The following is a 15,572-nucleotide window of genomic DNA, read 5'->3' on the forward strand; positions in this document are numbered from 1 at the left end:
TTTCGTCTTTTCCTTTGCTTTTTTTTGTTTTCATTTATAAACATCTATAGCATTATGACTGACATTGTTTTTTTACAAGGAAAATCCAATAACTTGCCCAAAATAGATATAATCACGATGCTTATTTTTTTCTCATCCAATACAAACTTTTTAAGTTCTGAGTATAGAAATGCAAAGGCCACAAAGGAAGGAAATATATAATGTTTGCTTCCAGAATGTATTCATTTAAATAGTTGTTTTATTTGCATGTACTAAAATTGTGTATTGTTTCGCGTACATTTAATGCAAAAGCCAGCAAGACAAACTCAGACATCTGGATATATTCAAAGTGCCTTTATTTTCAAGCAATGCAACATACTATACACTTTAAGCTCGCATGTGTCGGAAATATAACACACTTATACTGTCAAAATAGTAAAATAAGATTGGTATATTTAACGATCCTTTTATGTGGGTGAGATTTTATTACATTTTATTTTATTTACAATTTTGTTGTTAACATTTGTCACATTTTCTACGTAATATATCACTTTATTGTTATTCTTAAAATCCAAAAATCCCACATTCATCCGACTGATCCATTTCAGCAACTGCTCAAAGGTGACGCCTGTTTTGAAAATTGAAAAACAGTATTTCAATTTTTATACTTCTTATACCAAACAAAATTTATACTAAAAATGCATTATGTAACTTAGTAGACATTATAATAATAAATATGTACATCTCCCTTCCCCTCCTTATCCTCTCTTCAAGCAACCTTGTCCTAATCCCGCCCAATTTACAATAACTTCCTGTTATTAAAAAAATATTTAAAAATTCTTTAATTATTGAAAAATATTTACGAGTTCATGAAAATAACATTTTTTATGTATAAACTTATATGTATTTATTAAATATGTAATATATTTTCTTTACCAACTTTGTGGAATTCTGTAATTATATCTGTTTGTTTACTATAAATATCCAACAGTGTTTGAGTATGTCCAAATGCTTGCAGACTGGCTGGATTTCCTGCCTAGGGAGTAATTCATATTTAAATTTATTTCAACAGAGAAAGAAAACATTTTTGAGAAGGGAATATGGAAGTTTAGACATTTACGTTGAATTAACTACCTGGTAAAAGAAGAAGTATAAAAATTGGAAAATTGCTTTCAAGCGTTGCCTAGTAGGTGGTTTGGTTCAGCCTGATGAATCTCACCCACATGATAAAGGTTTCAGCTCTTTTACTTCACAAAAGTCAACAGATTTAAGAGTTGAGGAAATGTGATGTTCAAACATGGTCAGAATGGTGAATGTTACACAGTTAGTAAAGTGGCTATTTAAACCAGCCAATGACAGGTCATAAGCCCTGTAAATGCCTAAACTTCCATATTCCCTTCTCAAAAATGTTTCCCTCTCTGTTGAAATAAATTTAAATACTATAAATATGTGTGTAGAACTATTGATTTCCCAAATAAAATAAAATACCAGTTACTTTCATCAAAAATGTTTTGAGTAAGTCCAAATGTTTGCAGACAGGGTGGATTTCTTCCCTAGGGAACGTATTTCTACTTATTATTGCGTAAAAAATAAACAATGATGAATGATTCGTAACATATGTATGTGATGAAAACATTAAAACATAATCTTTTTAGTGAGGAACTTAAGCACTGTGTAATATAAATTAATACAAGATATTAAATTAAACACCTGACGCTGCAAGTAAAGTAATTAGTATACAATGCTTGCGTACTTAAAAACTTGTTCTTGCGTTTTAATATAATTTTGTTTTAAAACAGTATATAAAGTGTTTGAACTTAATTATTAAGTAATATGGTTTTAAGTTAGACAAGTTTCTAGGGAAACTCATTTGCATATTATAACTATTTACATACCTATATTAGATTTCCTTTGAAAATTCTGAAGTAAGAAAACTAATAACATATGTTATATTAATATTCAGGTCATTACATTGTTGTAACAACTGCTTGTTTGATCATAAGTAACAGTAAAACTCTGATTATCCGGATTAATGAGTGACAGATTTCATTGCTTTGGGAATAATACAGCGAATTGGAATTACATTAAAAACTAACTAAAACGTGTCCAGCAAAGTTAATTGCACAGCTTCTTCTTTATTTTTATTTACTAATAACGATCTGGGTATTTAGCAATGCAAATGACTGAATTTTGGATAAACTGATTTTTATTGTAGTTAAAAATTGAAAGCATTGCTAATTTTTTTTTAAAACGAATCTTTTTCGTATAAAAAAAGAAAAAATACTTTTTCAAAACTTTAATGATTACTTTTGATTTATAACTATTACTAACGACCAAACAATCTGACCTTAGTATTTATAAAGACCATTATCCCATTAGGTAAATATTTATTACTCTTTTTAAATGTTTGAAGCACTAACTTTGTGTTCAATTTATTAAAATGATGCATAGTTTATTAATTACTCCGATAAATAGTGTTTTTTTTTATTTTTATTTTATTTAAATCTTAAAATAGGGCACACATATCATACATATTGTTATGTGTGTTCTAATAATAACATTGCGAATATATTTAATTTATAAATTGTTTATCACATATGTCTTGACCATTATTTTAAATTTTGATATGTTTTTTTCATTATAAATATTTTTTTCCATTTTGTAATACTTTTTAATTGCTTTAAATAAAATTGAATTTTGTGACTTTGCCTTTTTCCTAAATGGAAGTCTAATTTTGTTCTTTTCTCTAGTATTGTGATCGTGTTCATGCTGGTTCCGATCAATTTTTTTCCAAAATTCTGTTTTTTTATTAGAGTTTATAATTTTATGAACAAATATCATTGTATTGTAAAATATTCTTTGTTTATATGTTAATAATTTCATTTCATTTACCATCGACTTTACCCTCGTATATCTGTTTTTTTTCAAAATGATTCTAAAGGCTGTATTTTGTAATACAGTTAGTTTATCTATGTTTTCTTTGTTTGATAAAAATAAAATGCTTCTACAGTAGTTAACGTGTGGTTCAATAATTGCTTTGTAAATAGTTTTGCAGGAGTCCTTATCAATAAATCTTCTGATCCTTCCCAAAATTGATATTTTTTTTGCAATCTTATTTATTACCATCTTAGCGTTTTGGTGAAATGTAAGTTTTGAATCCAACATTACACCGAAATATTTAATTTCAGTGACTTCATTAAGTTTTTCATTTTCTATTACAATTGATGGTGTAAAATAGAATTAAAAACAACTAGAAGGCAACATTAAGGTATTGCCAAATGTTATATGCTAGAGAATTCGGCCCTTTGGTCCTAACGTAATCGGCCCCGCGGGCTTTGAATAATTGGCTCTATAGGCCTCAATTTTCGACTTTTTGTGCCTCGGATGATTAGGATCTCGGTCACTTAAAAGTATCATCCCGTTGGGTCTCACTTTTTTTTTGTTATTCCGAGTAATCAAAAGTAATAAATGATAATCTCTTACTTAAAATAATGCCAAAAAAACCACACAAAAATTAACATCTATGTAAAAATATAATTAATAATTTAAAAAGATAACAGTCAGCTTCGGGGCGTGGCCAACTATTACTTACAGATTAGACAAACGAAAATGACCCTGATTTAGCTTTGATACTACGATATTAAGGCTCAAATTTACTTGCGCGAGTATAAAAAAAATAAAATTAATATTAAATGTAGATATTTTTCAAGTCATTGAATTTTTTAATTTTTGTTTATTTTGAATCTTGTAATAGGGCACTCATATTATTTGTCATAATATATTTAGTGATTGAAGAATAATTTCATGGCTTTTGAAAAATAATAATTGAGAGGCAAATCCTTTTATGATAATATTGAAAAAACATGTTTACGTGGCTTATTTTTTTGAAAAAAAGCAATTTAGCTGTAAATAAATCTTATTGTGATCGAAATAGTCGAAAAAAATATTCTCATGGTTTATTTAAAAAATATATTTAAGTCATACAAATATTATTACAATCGAATGTTAAATTTTAACAGATAAAAACTATCCTGATTTAGCATTGATACTATAATAATAAGGCTCAAATTCAAGTGCGCGAGTATGAGTGATAGACGCAATCAATCAATTCGAGAGTATTACAAATAGATAAAAACGATTTATATTAAAAATGGTTACATTCAAGCGTTGGGTAATATTTTAAATAAAAAACAAATTATTACAAATATTTTTTATTTAAAAAACAACAGAGATTTCAATATTGATATACGATGGAGAAGATTCTTGTGTATTGCCAATTATTCAAATATTTTTTTAGAGAGTTACCGGACGACATAAGATTTGCATATTACACGAACCATTATAAGGAAAATAACCCTACAAGTTATTTTGACTATACTGCAATTAATTTTATATTGGAAAAGCATCAGGCACATTTAAAACTTAAGTTAAAGAACATAATTATGAGTCTTAAAAAACAGTAATTTAAACTAATTAGATGGTTTTGAAATTTTACTCATTAACAAAAATGAAAGTAGACTAAATTACTTAGAAATATTAGAAATTAAAAAGGCAAAAAAAAAAAAAAACTATAAAAAATTTATTAATAATAATCAAATAAATTTAAGCAACAGTTTTTCTATATTATGAATATGTTCTCTCTCCCCTAAATCTACAAAAAACCTATAGTTTTTACCCCTTTTTTTTCCTTAGTTGCACCCACTCTACCGTCACTGTGTAAATTTTATGTATGTATATTATGTTTGTTTGTAATTAACCCTAAAGAAGGCACGATGTTTTGCCGAAACAAGTAAAGTTGATTATTTAATTATAAAAAATAAAGTGGTATCATTTATTTAAAACTTTGGATACATATAATGGCGCGCATATTGTCATAAGGCAATTTCTTCCTACCTACGCAAACTGTTCAGTTTGAGAAAATTACAAGTACATAGCCATATTGAATCTTATGATTTTATTCAAAATTAAAAACAAAGGTTAACTGAAAAAAAAATATTAACACTCTACTATGAAGCTGCCTTTATATACGTATTTAAATTGTATATTTATATAAAGTGTTAAATAAATAAATAAATCATATTCAAAACGTTTAATTCATATTAACTTATCATTGGAAATAAAATTTCGGATCTCATGCATCCCTGTTCGCAAAATCATTTACACAATTTGCATATTTTAAGACTCCTTATTTCTGGCTGCAATACGATCCCACTTACTATTTAATGATGCTCACACTTACACATACCTGAAAACTTACTCCTACACTAATACACACAAACACACATCTGCACTTACTCTCATAAAAATACACATAAACACACCCTTTTGTTGTAACACAATTTAATAATATGTATGATTCTTATTTAGAAACTTTGCTGGTCTGTCCTTAAACTGTATTTTTTTAATGTTACTATCTCATTATCGACTGTTTGTTTCTTTAAAATATATAAATATTTTTGTGTTCATTTTAACTTAAAACTTAAAGTAATCTTGCTTCCTTTTCTTACTATGCCACTCCGCGGTCGAAGTTGTCTGTCGAAGCTGTCATCGCAATTTTTATTTTGTCCGCAACCTTTCTAAAAGGGTTTTGAGCTACCGTGGCACCATTTTTCTAAGTTTTTTAGGCAGGAGATGCACCTTCTTCCCACACTACATTTTCTTTAAACTATTCATTCTTTATTTACCGAGTTGTTTTAGAATAAGGTTTTTATTTTCAGTTTTCTTTTTTTGTCCTCGCGCCTTGGATTCGGATTACTACGGAACCAGAACGTGTCCTTTATTTTATTTTTCCAATAAAATAATGTTGATAAGAATTTTTGAACTATTGCACGAAGAATAGTGGTAAAAAAAGACGTGGCATGATCAGGTTAACCAAAATCTTAAATCTGGTCATGTCAAAAGCAGACAGAATTTATTTATTTATTTATTTTGATCATTGACGCCCAAAGGCATTTACAAAAAATAAAAATGAAATACATACTAACATACTAAATAATAAACAGAATATATAGAAAAAAATTGTAAAATTAGTTAAAAAGGATATAATAAAAAGTTTTACAAAGTAAAAAAAAAAAACAATAATAACAAAGGTATGCAAGAAAAAACAGTAAGCATATTAACAAAAAATGCAAAGATATAAGCTTATGAAATAAATTCTGTAAAGCAAACAATAAATAAAGTGTTACGGTAAGCAAGAAAGACATTTTTAAGTTAAATCAATAAACAAGCAAGCATATATTATCACGAAAAAATAAGAAATAAAAATATGTATCTATGAAATGCGTATTTGCCAATAATACAATGCAATTTGATATAATAGTAAAAAATTAAAAAAACAAGTATATGGTAATAAAAATAAACAAGTAAGTATTTTTTTTTAATTTATGAAATTGAATTGTCAATAATAGTTTGACGAGCAGCTGCAAATAATCTTGATATTGTGGACTTATAAGATGGTAAAGAATTGGACAGAATATCTGCAGCCGTTCCATAAGTGTTACCTAACCTATGCAGTCTCGGTATCAATGAATTGTTTTGTTGGTTGGAAGAACTGGAGCAATGAAACAATAAAGTACTCCTAGTGTTGACAGCAGGTATTCTAAAATTAATCAATTCAAGTATTTTTGGTGCGTCAAAAAGAGAGTTTACAATTTTATACGGTACAATGAGATCATTAATAGTTGTTCTTTCAGAAAGTGTTGTTAGGTTAAGCAGTGTATGACAAAATGTATGAATGTGGAAGAAGCTAAGAATGTATGCCAGGATAGACGTGTGTGGCGGTCCATTCTCTCTGCCTACCCCTTTGGGGAAATTGCGTGATCGTAATAGTAGTAATAGTAGTGCATTAAGAATACAATGCATTTCGGGGTCTGCATACAAAAAAAAAACAGTCAGGCACAAAAAACATAAAAGTTTTTTAATTAAATCCCATTTGATTGGTAAAATGTTGAATTCACGAGAGGTTTTAAAACTCCCGATAGCCTTTGTGAAATATGTTTCTATAAAATCACTTTACCTAATTGGTAAAGTTTGCTACCATTCGATATACGCAAAAATGGATTTTCCTTGTTGCATTTATAAAATATATCACTTTCGTTGTTTTATGAAGCTGTTAAATTTTTTTAGGTCCTTGCTGATGAACCTGGTATAAAGTCACGCCTAGGCATAGTGGTAGAATAAGAATGGAAGTAACATAATTATCATAGTGGAAGAATAAGGATGGTATTCCCATCCTAATTTTACCGCTAAACCTAGGCGTAACTTTATACCAGGCTTATAAGTAAGGCCCTCAGATTGACCCAGCTAGGGCATTCGGATGAATAGTGAAAGCACCCACCCCTTTCCCGAAACTGTTCATAAAGACTTTTGTCTTTCTTCAGTTTAGCAAATTCGTTATCAAATATTTAAAAATAATTCAGCAAAAATTAAATATTTCTTTACAATCGAACCGCGAAAATAATAAAATATAGAAACTTTAAAAGCTTTCATGGTACCGCTGACTGCAGTATAGTCAATGTGTGGTCACTCAAATACACTTGGTCAGTGCAATCATATTTTTCTAATTTACCAGCATGACAGTGAAGGAATACAGTGTTGGTTCCAAATTGAGACCGCGACCGTACTGTACAGATCCGGCTTCGAAAAGGAAGAAGAACGTAGTAATACAAACAAAACACAAATAGGAAACATTAGAAGAATTTGTCCGATGTAACATGCACTCAAACAACAGAAGAAACACAATTCATCACTTCTATTGATGATAATATAATGGATATATCTGATGATGTGGAGATATTGCTGTTTGCTGATGACATAAAAATGGAAGATTTTGTGACTCTGCAACGTAATTGAGATAAAATTTTCCAGCGGATCTCCGCTAATATACTACAACTAAATATTAAAAAGTGCCAGATAATGAGATTTTTTTAGAATAAAAAATCCCATATTATTTGCTTATCTGATGGGTAATATACAATAAGTCTTAACTTCTAAAGTGCTACTTGGGTGTCGTTTTCGATCAAAAATTATTCGTCATTAGTCACATAAGCAACATAACTAAAAAAACAAAAATTAAACAAAAATTTGTTGATACCATTTTTTTATTTTTTTTTGTATACTTATAAGTATATGAAAATGTATATATTTTTTTGTTTGAATTCTTTAGAAGTTATTTACAATTTGATTTTTATTTCAATTACTTTTATTTTATCCATCTAAAATATTTTTTTTTCTTTTTTAGTATGTAAAGTTTCACTTTTTATTTTGCATGGCAGTATGCTTCTTATTGTTTCTAAATGTATACAAAAAAGCATTGTTTATCTTTTAAATTTTTACGCACTATGTTTGTACTTAACTGTATATTTTTTGTAAATGCCCCTTGGGCGTATTGTAAAATTAAATAAAAAATAAATAAAATAAATAAAATAACTAGTAAATCACTGAAAATGTTAGGCTTCATGTTACGTGTGACTAATAAGAAATTCAATAACATCTGCACTTTGAAGTTGATGTAAATTAAATTAAGATATAAAAAACATGATCAAAACATAAGTTACATATGGTAAATATAATAAAAAATTGCAACAACTGGGCTTTTGAGTGGTATTGAAATTCGTAGAATGAATCCGTAGGATTCCAAAGATTTTTTTTTGATATCGTCGATATGGTGATCGTATTTAAGTCTGGAATCAAGTGTGATGCCAAGATCTCTTATAATTAAATCATTTTGTCATATATTATGGTCGATTTCAAATGTGAAATTAGTTTATATTTTTTTATTTGTGTAAAAGGATAAGCATTTTTCTTTATTGAAGTAAAGGTCATCACCGTTCATGACAGTCTTAAATTTTTTCCTTAGTTTCAAAATTTTTTAGGTAGTCAGCAAACAGGAAAAATTTAAAGAATTTAATATTTGTTACAATGTCGTTTATAAGTATCAGAAAAAACAGAGGTCCAAGGTTTGATCCTTGTTGTATACCCGAAGTTATGTAATAGGGATCACTAGAAAATCCACTAATTACTACGATCTATGATCTCTGTGTGAGATATGTTTTAAACCAATTAAGAAATGAACCATGTATACCAAAACTTTGTAATTTAAGAAGTAATAGATTTTGATTGACTTTGTCGAAAGCTTTACAGAAGTCTGTATACACGGCATCCATTTGTAAATTTTTATCTATATTGTTGCTGATAAATTGAGTATATTGCATGAGATTTGACGTAACAGATAGTTTAAACAAGATTTTTTTTCTATAATAAATTATTTGTAATGGTTTCCAATACGTTAATTGTAACAGCTATAAATTTAAAATGGTCGGAAATGCAGATTTTTATTATTAAAAACGGTGTATATTTCTGTTTTTTTTAGAGAATGGAAGGAAAAAGTAAATCTGGAAGACATAGAGGCTGAAGATGCAATATACTACAATCGAAGAGACACTTTTTTGTTCAAAAAGGAAAAATCAGGTCCTGGACTTACCGGTGACGAAATCATAGTCATTCCGCATATATTTTTGGTGGTGAGTATGATCCCTATAGTTAGTAGAAATTAATGAAATATTTAAAAAGATGTATTGTAATGTCTGTGATTTTTTTCGAGTAGAAATGCGAGATTTCGCAATGATCTTATGTTTAGTAAAACCTCATCTTAACCATTTTAGACCTTAATTAGTTTCTGCTGAAACGACAAATATTTTCAACTCTGTCTTTAATAAAATAATTATTTGAAAATTTTTGGTCTTTAAAAAAAAATAATTTTACGTTGCATCCTCAGAAATGCACCGTGGAATGTCTCAATCGATCATTTTGCAGGAGAGCGAGAACAAACTTTTAAAAATGTATTAATGCTCGCAACATTATGTATACTGGTATTATAATGCCCAGTATATTTAATCATTTGAATGTTAAAATATAAGGTAGCATCATAATTAGCGTAATTTTCTTCTCGATATTTTACTCAATCGATTTTAAAGAATGCTGAAGGTTGTGGTAAATTTGTTTTGCTCGAAAAATATCGTACAAATATGCGAGTGTTGAGTGAGGAAAAATGTACTTAAACTGCATTCACAACTCAAAACTGTCAAATTTAGACTCATTCGCTGCCCTTGTTCTTGTATGTTAAACATAACATTTTTAGACTAATTCGCCTCCTTAGTTTTTGTATGTTCAATATATTATTTTTAGCAAAATTGAGTTATAAATGCCAATATGTTAATTATCTTATTGCGCGTCCGTGTAGTTAAATAATAAAATATTATTTTTTATTAAAAAGTATTTTCAGCATTTTTTTAGTGCCAACCTCCACTTACTGATTTGACTAACTCAGGCAAATGTGTGGTAAAACGATAAATCATAGGTGCAGAAATGTCGAGATCTGTGCACTATGTTAGGCTGAGACATGCATTATCGACAGAATCGAGAAAGGGGTGGTGCGTTGGTTTGGACATGTAGAGCGAATGGACAGCGAAAGAACGGCTAAAAGGATTTACGATGCGAATGTTGATGGATGCAGAAAACGAGGAAGACCGAGAAAGACATGTAAAAAGTAGGAATAATCGACGTACGTGCATGTGAAGATGTATGAATGTAGACAAAGCAAGGTCTGTATGACAGAGTGATATGGCGTTCTATCCTCTTTGCCTACCCCTAAGGGGAAACGTGATTGTTTGTTTATCTTCAAAAACAAAAAAATGTATCTTGAACAATTTGAAAAATGGTCTTTTGAACATACAAGAACTGGGTCAGCGAATTGTACTTCTGTGGGTGAGCGTTGTTTATCTTTCATTTTTAATGTACAATGGGTCTCTAACTGACAGTTCATAGACAAAATTCACAAAACACATAATATTTTCATACAGTGTATGTTTAATCCTTCAAAATTGTTGCATTTTACTGAAATATATTGAAAACTTGTCCTTAATTCCGTTTGTGAGGAAGACAGGAAGTCGCTCGAAAACAAACCAGCCAGAAGCCAGCCAAAGTAAAAAAGAATATTCTGTAGAATGCCGACTACTAACATAAGCAAAAAATAAGGACGCGCTCAGGGATACCAATATTTTTGTTTTTAAATCACCACGTTTTAATTTATTTACAGAATTTGTTCATTTCCCCATTTTCGAGTAAATAAATTTGGTGCATATTTGAATGAACACCCGTTTTATACTGTCCATAACTTATGTTTTAAATTACTCAAATATAAATTGTGCAAACAGCGTTTTACCAACGGAATAAACTGAATTTCAGTAACTGGTACCCAATATTTATTTTATTTATTAGAAAAATAAACATTGTCTCTGCTATGAATTGTATGATTTTAATTCAATAACGGAAATTATTAACTTTGGCTAAAGGCTTAAGCTAATAAAAAGTAAGGAAATTATAAGTTTTAGCCATTTTAAAACGTTTTTTTGTTTAATCACGCAATAAAATAAATTAAGTAAACCTTAGATGAAAACAATATTTTTTATGGGATGTGTGTAAAAAAATATACTTCAAAGTTTAATATAAGTAAAATACAATTACTTTTCGAACGGCAGATTACGCCTCTTAAAATTTAGACCAAATGTAAGTACATTGCTTCTCATACATAAACTAAGTATTAAAGTTTTAAAAATAAAGATTTCAAATTTAAAGATAATAGATTGAACAAAAGAACTGTCGAAGTAAAATCCTCAATTGTGTTTTTAAAAAGAAACATAAGCATTTTAAGTCACATTAATTTGGTAGCATTTTTCTTTCTTCTTAAATTCTACGCGATATTATGTCTTCAATCTTCTTCTTATGGTTCCTCTCCCCAATGGAGGTTGGAAATCATCGTTGCGATTGTTACTTTATTGGCAGCTGCTTTGAACAAAGAATGAGTGCTGCAATGGAACCAGTCGTGCAAGTTCTTAAACCAAGAGATGCGCCCTTTACCTGCACTGCGTCTTCCTTCAATCCTTCCCGATAGAATGACTTGTAAAATTTTATATTTTTCGCCTCTCATCACATGCCCAAAGTATTCAAGTTTTCTTTTCTTTATGGTCTTCAGAATCTCTTTATCTTTGTCCATCCGTCGGAGAACATCATCGTTTCGGACTCTATCCACCCAGGAGGTTTTTAATATCCTCCTGTAGCACCACATTTCGAAGGCTTCGATCTTTTTAAAAGTGTTTTGGGTGAGTGTCTACGTTTCGACGACGAAAAAAGTACTGAGAAGACGTAACATCGAGCAATGCGCATTCAATAATCGTGTTAAAAAAATAAAACAGTGAAAACATTTTATTTTATTCCCATTTTGAAGGAATTACCTTTTATTATTTTCAAATTGTGTTTTAATTTATGTGTGCTCTACTTTAAAATTTTAAATATGTAAATGTACGTAAAAATAAGAAATAGTTGAGCTTAATATTTTACGTTTTGAATTGTCATTTCTGCAGTTTACTCTGACAGGGGCATTTTCAAACATAAATCTTATGAAATATTAATAATATAGGGTGGGTGTGTATGTGTGTGGGTTTTTAAAAAAGAAAGCCTTATTTTTGTATTTTGAAAGAGTCCGACGAAATTTTTAAGATCATTAACTTCAAACTGCATATTTATTTAAAACAAATTAACTACATGTCTTAATTTTTTTTTTAATTTACCTTCTCTGGAGCATCGCAGGAAAATAATTGACCTAATATTTTAATATGATATCATTAATTCTAAATTCGATTGTTGCGACCTCCTGGATTTAATAAATAATAATATACCAACACGTAGAACTAGACATAAAAGTTCATGTTATTGTCATCATCATCATTCCTTTTCCGCACCTAATGGTGCATAGGGTACTGCATTGGTACATCAATCGTAGCGTATCTTGATAATTTTTGTTACATGATTAGTCTAACGTTTCAGGTACCAGCCCAGGGAGTATGAAATATTATATTGTGAAAGCACCCTTTTAAATAAATAAAAATAAATATTTCATATCAACTATGTCGGGAATCGAACCCGAGACCTCTTGAATGGTAGGCAAACGAACGGGCTGACCATTACACCACGAGGCCGACAAAAATATATTATTGTTAGCCTTCTCAAACCAACTTATCTTTGTCACCTACCTCTCAAATGTTTTATGATGTTCTATAGTATCGATTGACGAATTATTTGCAAAAGCTACTTATGCTAATGATCTGGTGTTTATTCATTTTATATTGTTTCTATCTTTTATATGCTGACATACATACATGTATTCATGTATATATTTCTTGTTATTCTTTTTTTTTCTTTTTATACCTATGTTTTAATATTGTTTTTTAGTTTTTTAATTTGATTTTTTTGTGTATCTAACTAACTCATTATATTGTTATATTATATGTTGTAAAAGGCCTTGTGCCGTACAATAAATAATTAAATATATATAACGCTTTTTTATGTATTCATAAATGTTTTCAGTCAACGGCTATAACCGTGGCACGCGACAAACCCGCCATGTTGAATCTTGTCGGAAAAGCTATAAATGGCATATTCGATAATCCGAAGACCATTTTCCTTTATGCGAAGGCCAAAGATATCCTGTTCGACGGAACTATTATCAATTGTGACCAGACAGAATTTGCCTCCAAAGCTGTTTGTACCGCCTTTAAAAAAGAAGCGAGGGACATTGAGGTGTTTGGAAATAATCAAATACGTTTCTCGATATTCGGAAGGGTAAGAATCATTTAATAATATCGTATATTTATTTATTTGCTATGGCAACCCATCTCACAAAGATGCCATACAAGTATATTAGGCTATTCGTTCTCGCTTTTTAAGGTGAATTGAATCCTATTTTTAGCTTTATTTGAAAATAGTCGAGAATTTTAATATTAAAATATGTATCCATGCACGAAAGAATGTAAATATTGATGTTTACCATTATAAAACCAAATACATTAAAAACTTTATAAAACACTTTTGTACGCAGTAATTTGGAGTTTGCATCCGTTGTGTGGAGCCCACAATACATAACAAACATATAAAGGATTGAAAATGTTCAACGAAAGTTTTTAAAATACCTAGATTATAAAACAATAAAACGCTTTGTACTAACCGCCAATCTGCCAAACAAAACGGATTCTTTACCCTTGAAAATAGACGCACTGTATCCGAATTATGCTATTTACATAAATTATTAAATAATTAAGTAGACTCTTTTAACCTGCTATCCTAAATTAATCTTAATGTCCCCTTTCGCGTGACAAGAAATAAGTGTTCATCCATCTGCCAATCTACAGTACTAACTTTGCACAACACTTTTTTTTCTATCGTTCTTGCTCTAACTAGAATGTTTTTTTTTCATCTATTGATATATTTTACATGCCCTTTAATTTATTTAAAAATAAATTAAGACTCCTTATTTCTGGCTGCGATACGATCCCACTTACTATTTAATGATGCTCACAATTACACACACCTGAACACTTACTCCGACACTAATACACATAAACACACATCTACACTTACTCTCACACAAATACACATAAACACACCCTTTTGTTGTAACACAATTTTATATATATATTTTTTTTTTGTTTAGAAAAAGAAATATTTGCATTCTTATGATTTACCCAAATATTAAATTTTGAAGGCCATTGTCAACGAGTTGTAAATAACTCACTATTAAAAAATGGAATCAAGTTGGGGTAGAGTGGGATTCGAACCACATACCTTTGGTCGGTGAGTCCGAGCTAGGTTGTGGTCACTAGCCACAGTACCACAACCCGATTACATTTCTAGGATTAATTAATATGTAAGATTCTTATTTAGAAACTTTGCTGGTCTGTCTTTAAACTATATTTTTTTTAATGTTACTATATCATTGTCGACTGTTTGTTTCTTTAAAATAAATAAATAAATAACGAAATAATGCTAGTTTTCTGATAACAAGTCTGATATTGTCCTCGTGGGAACAGAAATTTGAAGGACAATGAAAGCACTCACCCCTTTCCCGAATTTGTTCATAAAGACTTGTGTCTTAAACATATTACAGCAGAGATGGAGAACATTTTACAGAAGGGAATATATAATTTGAGGTATCTACAGGGCTTAGGACCTGTCATTGGCTGGTTCAAGTCGCTACTTTACACACTGTGTAACATTCACTATTCTGCCTATATTTGAACATATATTCCTTCAATTCTTCCGTTGTTAACTCAAGATACGATCTGGACTTTTTAATTAAAGTTTACAATGAGCACTAAATAAAAAGTACAGATCTTGTCTTTATATACCTTGTTTTTGTCAATGCTTCTTTTTTAAAATGTTTTTATCTATTGTTATATTGTAATATTCATACTCTATGAATTGTATAAATGGACAATGTTCGTTAATAAATAAATCTTACAATAAAGTTTATTTAAACTTTCTTTACCTTGTGGTAGAACTTATAATTATTTTGAAACATGGTTTAATTATGTTGTTTTTATTATTATCATTATCATCCCTGTTTTTCATAGGGCACTGCATCGGTAAATTAAAAGCAGACTGTTTGATTATCTGTTACATGAAGGTATGATGAATAGTCTTACGCTTAAGGTGCCAGTAGAGGAGCGATTAAATATTGCAGTTTAAAAAAACCCTTATTT

General features: G+C 29.4%; 1 protein-coding gene across 1 annotated transcript in view; it reads left to right on the forward strand.

Annotated features, from left to right (window-relative positions):
* The window catches only part of LOC148278620 (sensory neuron membrane protein 1-like), a 42,960-nt gene that overhangs the window by 17,260 nt on the left and 10,128 nt on the right, over positions 1-15,572 (forward strand). Inside the window, exons 3-4 of the mRNA XM_088231137.1 lie at positions 9,350-9,500; positions 13,402-13,656. Coding sequence (XP_088087263.1) covers positions 9,350-9,500; positions 13,402-13,656 — 406 coding nt within the window. The remainder of the gene's footprint in view (positions 1-9,349; positions 9,501-13,401; positions 13,657-15,572) is intronic.

The sequence above is a fragment of the Micrasema longulum genome, unplaced genomic scaffold, assembly GCF_059751315.1.
Source record: "Micrasema longulum isolate JH-2025_06_02 unplaced genomic scaffold, ASM5975131v1 h1tg000853l, whole genome shotgun sequence".
Taxonomy (NCBI): domain Eukaryota; kingdom Metazoa; phylum Arthropoda; class Insecta; order Trichoptera; family Brachycentridae; genus Micrasema; species Micrasema longulum.